General features: G+C 34.1%; 1 protein-coding gene across 5 annotated transcripts in view; it reads right to left on the bottom strand.

Moving 5' to 3' along the window:
* Positions 1-6267, bottom strand: part of CD2AP (CD2 associated protein) — a 109627-nt gene continuing 103360 nt past the window's right edge. For all 5 annotated transcript variants that reach the window (XM_081519717.1, XM_081519720.1, XM_081519716.1 and 2 more), the window contains one exon: positions 1-2973. In XM_081519717.1, the coding sequence (XP_081375843.1) occupies positions 2932-2973 (42 nt within the window). In that variant the 3' untranslated portion in view covers positions 1-2931. The remainder of the gene's footprint in view (positions 2974-6267) is intronic.

Here is a 6267-nt window from a genome sequence, read left to right as displayed (position 1 = left end):
TGGCAATACTATTCTTTATTTTCTTTTTGAAGGAGAAGCATGCTTTTTTACAGCAGCTGTAAACAAGTCAGTGAAGTATACTGTTCTGAGTTTCCCCATAAATATATATTATTATTGTTTTTGGAATGTTAGAATACCACAACACCAACTGCATTACAGAATAGTTACTGAAGGCAAGTTAGGCTATAACAAGGGTAAAATTTTATGGCTAAAAATATTCATAGCAGCAACTTTTAAAAAGATGATTTTATTAAATCAAGTCATTGCACTTGGTCATTTTATTGCTACAGCAATACAAGGCCATTAAATTTTAACACTTCTCATTGCTGATTTGAACTGATTGTCTCATTCTGTTCATACATTTCAAGTTTAAATGCAAGCATAAAATGTTTACCAATACATATAGAGAGCACTTGGGTTGTTGTTTTTTCTGTGATCACAGTAAGAAGCATAAAAAGAGAATCCTCTGTTACACCAGGCCCATTCTCTCTTCCTATCTTCAGACTTAGACTTTGTAGAGAGGTAACAGCTTTATAGTATGACCGAAGCCTAGTGGTCGCATACATACACACAGTACATCTAATATTAAAATATAATTCCAAAATTTAGTAATATGATGTGTTTCAAAGAATAGCAAACCTGAACAACACATTCACTAACAATTTGGCAAAGACAGATGCCAAGCAGTTCACCTCTACTCTGTCATGGATACTCACTCATTATTAAAAAAAGGGAAAAAGATTTATCCTCAAGTAAAAGCTATTATTATTACACAGCATCTTGTGATATGAACTTTACAGGAATTAATAAAACTCCTATATCAAGAACAAATACTGGTGAACTGCTAGATTAAAGCAATCGTTTTTCCCTTTGAATTTGTTGGGTTTCTTTACTATTTGGTCAAGGGCAGGAAAACAGATATGGTACTTTATTATTTTTCAATTCTAACTGAGGCAAACAAACACTTTAAATTTAAATGTCTTTCTGCACTCATGACCATCTTGATCTTATGCACTGGTGAGAAAATGACCAACAAAAACTTTAAGAACAGTCTCAAATCCTCTGGAAACTTCCCCTACCCTATTATTAGGGTGGGAAGGAGTCCCTTCATAAGACTTTACAGTCATCAAGCTGAAGGATGATTTCCAGAATACACTGTTTTTATTTCTACCTAAAGACTTTCATATTAAAAGAAAATTAGATGCAATTTATTTAAGAAGGAAATCATTCGACAAGTCATTTAAAAACATTAGATGAGGAATAAACAATTTTGTTCAGTAGTGACCTCATCAGAAGAGCCCAAAGACTTTAAAAAGTTAAAATGTATTCACTCAGTACACAATCAGATTTCCCCCAAAGCACTAAAGTTGTGGATCTAACATCAAGTAATTATGTATTGGAGTTTCTATTATTTTCTATTTCACTTTTCTTTTATTGGAGACAATACGACAAAATTTCATTAACACAAGATTTCAGTATTATAAGACTAAAACTTAAAGGAAAAATATTGGTTTGGGGGTTTAAACAATACAAAATAGAAGCATGATAGATGGTACTTAAAATCTTAAAGTCACTTGCTATAATAAAGCTTAAAGTCTAATCTTTTTGCGAAAAAAATCAAATTTCTACTTTTAATATAAACTCACATGTTGAGACATATTATCTGTAGGTAACATTTTTAAATGCTCAAGTGTTCATAAGTGACTCTGAAGAATCTGCTCTTCATCCATTTTGTGAAAATGCATTTTGAAAATGGCCAACTATATTTGGTTTTAAATAAGCTTTATGATCTACTAGACACTCTTTTTAAAGTTGGTACCTAAATGATAGCCCAAAACATCTCCATCAGTTAGTTTAGTCTAGCAGGTAAATTACACAATGTAAAACCTGAGTATATACATAATGATAGCACAAAGTATGAAACTGCACGCTGAAGTTCTGCAAGTTCTGGAGTTTTGTTTTCTACATTTCCGTTATTAAAAATCAGAGGCAGGGGCATGAAGAATTAAATCACAAGATCATGAAATGAGTTAATATTTGAGCCCGTAAAATAAGCAGAGAAGTACAGCAATAAGGCTGGTGTTTGCATATTATATGTGCTGTAGTTTGTAGGCACAACAAGTTAAGGGTTAAATTGACATTTTTAGTTCCTTAGACCTCATATGAGCTTAAAATGTAGCTCATATTTTCCCCAATATATTTAACAATCTGATACATTTTAACTAAATTCCTTTTATGAATCCTATAGTGCAAGCAATATAAAATATTCCCAAAGTTGAAGAAGTTATTTTGATTATTTCATTAGTTATTACTATATGCATGGGTGAGTAATCTGGTTCATAGCTAGGAAACTCCTATTTCACCACCCAGAGTATAAACAGCACTGCAAACAAACAGGCACAACAGTGTAATCCTGGGTTAAGAAGCTAAACATAAAAAATATATATATACAAAGTTTATATCCCTTATGTTTTATGGGAAAAGTAGTGGCTACAGTTACTATAAAGCTAAACTGTCCCTCTCAAATGATATATTTTACAGATTATTTGAAAAGATACCACCATATTTATAGTATAGATCTCTTTAAAAATAATACTACAATTTTGATAAAAAAAAAAACTATTGTGGACTTTCTTTCCTTTTTATACAGATTCAGTAGTATTTTAAAGCAAACTAAACAAAAAAGTTTGCAATCCCAGCACATAAGAAATAAGGCCTCTTTTTTTTTCGTATTGGCAAAACAAAATATATAAAAAAAATTCACCCTCCCGCCTACAACTTTTCTATAGATATAATATACTATATTTATATAGTATGTGAGTTCATATACTCATATTCTTTATCACAACATCAGCATTTGTTATTTCAGTTGAAGTTCATAGTGTTGCTTCTGAAACCCTGGAACATTGAGAACACTGGGTACACATCACCTCAGGAAGACAGGAATGCTTTTTTCAGCTTCTCTATTTCCACCTAAAATACAAGACATAAATTGAGCAACAGATAAAAATCTTTACTTTAGTAAGGTGTGTTTATTTTATCCTAAGTCGTGAAGATCTGATCATAATTTCAAGCCTCCAGATTTTGGTTTCCAATCTAAAGTCCAATTTCCAATGGTGTGATAAACACTTAAAAGGTTCAACAGAAAAAAATGTCACAATGCAAGTTCCTTAGTGGTAGGTGACAACAACAAAATAAGCAGCTACAGCTGCTTTTGTAGAGAACAATGTTAAATAATGTGAGTATTTGAAGATCTATAAGAAAATCTTTAGCCCTGCAAAGAACAAGAGCATCCTTGAAACCAAATTAAGAAATATACTCATACCTGTAATTACACAAAGTGGTCAGTACAGAATTTTTTTTTTTTCCCAAAAAGCAGGACCAGTTTAGTTCTATGTTTTTCACTTACTGCTTAGATAATATTGGCAAATCACTTAACCTCACTTGGTCTCAACTTCCTCAACTGTAAACAAGTATGTTCTAGATTAAGTTGCCTTTGAAGCCTAGGAATATATATAAAATCCAGTGAATGGGTTATAAATATTTTCACCATTAGGTAGAAGACATTCTTCACTTAACAGAAATTCATGATTTAAGACACTCAAGAAGAAAGTTAGAAAAATTCACAAAATTTTCACAATAACTCTAGAGTTGTTTTTAATTTTGACATAATAGAAATAACTAAGTTGAGGCTAAAAGAGATTAAATACCACACTTGTGATTCCGTGCAGAACTTATACTGATAAAGTCTAAGGCTTTAAAAGCCACAGTTTTTGTACTCTCTTCCCAATTATATCCCCCTCATGGATCACAGCCTTGTCGTGGCGAAGGGACTTGTATAACTCAATGAAGCTATAAGCCATGCCATGCAGGGCTACCCAGGACAGACAGGTCACAGTGGAGATATTTTTGATCATCTTTGACCTTTCACTGCATGTAAAAACATTTAGGGCTTACCTTCTCCTTACAGCATCATCCCTCTCTCCCATCATCCCTTTCCCCAATAAGGCATAAAAATAATGCATGTTATGGCTAACTTCTGACAAATAGTTCATTACTAAACAATGAGCATTTTGCAACTGTCAGAAAGTATAATTTCAATAAGCTCACCATCTCCTAAGGGATCCTAACCATTCAAGAAGGGTTTGCTTATTCCAAGATATTTCCTGGTATTATTCTTCGACTAAGACGATTATTAGCTAAACATGTTAGCAGCGTTGGAGTGAAACAAAATATCCTCAATCTTCACCTACAGTTTCTCTTTTAGCATGTTTATATTCATTGTTCATCACTAGTTTTTTGTATGACTCCTCAGTCTAATTTAATACTATCTGATGTTAATGTTAGGGCTTCCCTGGTAGCTCAGTGGTAAAGAATCTGTCTATCTATGCAGGAGATGTGGGTTCAGTCCCTGGGTCCGGAAGATCCCCTGCAGAAGGAAATGGCAACACACTCCAGTATTCTTGCCTGAGAAATCCCACCGACAGAGGAGCCTGGCGGGCTACCGTTCATGGGGGTCACAAAAGAATAGGACATAACTTAGCGACTGAACAACAATAACAAGTGTTAATGCTATAGTAATTCAAAGTATTATTTTTAATTTGGAGGAAAATATAGTTTCTCCTTTAAAACTATAATCCTAAAATTCTAATGCCTTTATTAAGTACACTTTTGCAAATACAAGGGTCAAATATTTCCCATTAAAAAAAATTTATAACACAGGTCAGTAAGAAGCTAAATAACAGCAGATTTTGCTGGGAAACAAAAATTAGATGAAATTATTCAAAATAAGAAACAAATAATTCATTTGACTTTCCATAATTTTTATGACAAATTAAATCATATATATAAATTTAGCATTATTAGTTCCTCTTGCTAACATTAATACCTTATTTCCATATGTGAATATTGTTATGTATAAAATATAAGGAACAAAAGTCAAGAAACATTAAAAAAATTTTTTTTCAATGTCTACCATGATTTACACTGGGAATTTAACATACATTTAGAAGACATTATATATCTCCTACCATTTAGTGACAAAAATTTGTCAGCAATCTAATATGTATACTGCACTGTACTAACAGCTATGGGCAAAGATGAAACAGAAAAAGAACCCACCTCCAACAGTACAAAACTGGGCAAAATAAGTATATAACATAAAGAGCGATAAGATAGAAAATTATCACTTATTCATCTCCTATAAAACTAAACAATATGAATTTGAAATAAGAAAAACTGCTTTTAATCAGAAGACTGGTGGCCAACTCAATGAATGTCACTGTTTGAGCAGGGCCTTGAGAATCTACAGAACTTGGGCATGAGAAGATGAGACAAAAGGGCAACCCATGAAAATATAGTGGGAGCAAAAATTCAGACCAGGGACTTTCCTGGTAGGCCAGTGGTTAAGACTCTGCATTTCCACTGCACGGTGGCAAGGGTTCAATCCCTGTTCAGGGAACTAAGATCCCACACACCGCACAGCACAGCCAATAATAATAATAATAATAATCCAGGCAAATCAACTGTAAGGGACAATTGGGGATAAGAAGCAAGTGAGCAAAGAAAGATAAACTAGGATTGGGACATAAAGACTTCATATACCAAGTCAATAAGCTTGAACTTCATTCAGCAAGTTACAGGAAGTTCTCAAAAACACTGAGTGAGGAAAGACACGATAAGAATGGGAGAAACAAATTAAACAGAAGCTAAGAGCATGAGAAATGGGACAGAAACAGCGGGAATAAAGAAAGTTTGGGAGTAAAGCCAGGAGATCTGAAAAGTGAGTGGAATTAGAAAAGACAGAAGTTCCACATCTGCATGACTAGAAGGGCAACAAACTTTCAACACAAACAGAAAATCAGAATCTGAATAGAAGGTATTATGGGTAACAGGGGACATGCTAAGTGGAACATTCAGGAAGACTACTGGCTGGAAACACAAGAGAGATGCTGGGAAAAGAAGAACTAGACTTCAGTGGAAGATGCACCACAGCTAATCGCCATACTCCTGGGCACAGGTGAGCACCGTGGATACACAGAGAGGAGGGCTGAGGATAGCACTGCAGGAGCACCTCACTCAGGTGAGGACGGATGAGAAGTCAGACAGAAGAATGCAGGGTCACAGAAACCAGAACACACCTTGAAAAGTAGAAACGTGAAGTGCTGGAGAAACTGAAGACACACAGGAGTTGCCATCAGAAACCCAAAATGCAAAGGGTTAAGGAATGAATTAAAAGTGAAGAATTACTGACTGCAAATGTATGCT

The sequence above is a fragment of the Giraffa tippelskirchi genome, chromosome 8 (assembly GCF_054371585.1).
Source record: "Giraffa tippelskirchi isolate mGirTip1 chromosome 8, T2T-mGirTip1v1.2.pri, whole genome shotgun sequence".
Classification (NCBI taxonomy): Eukaryota; Metazoa; Chordata; class Mammalia; order Artiodactyla; family Giraffidae; genus Giraffa; species Giraffa tippelskirchi.
The sequence above is the reverse complement of the archived record's forward strand: the minus strand, read 5'-3'. Positions and strand labels throughout refer to the sequence as shown.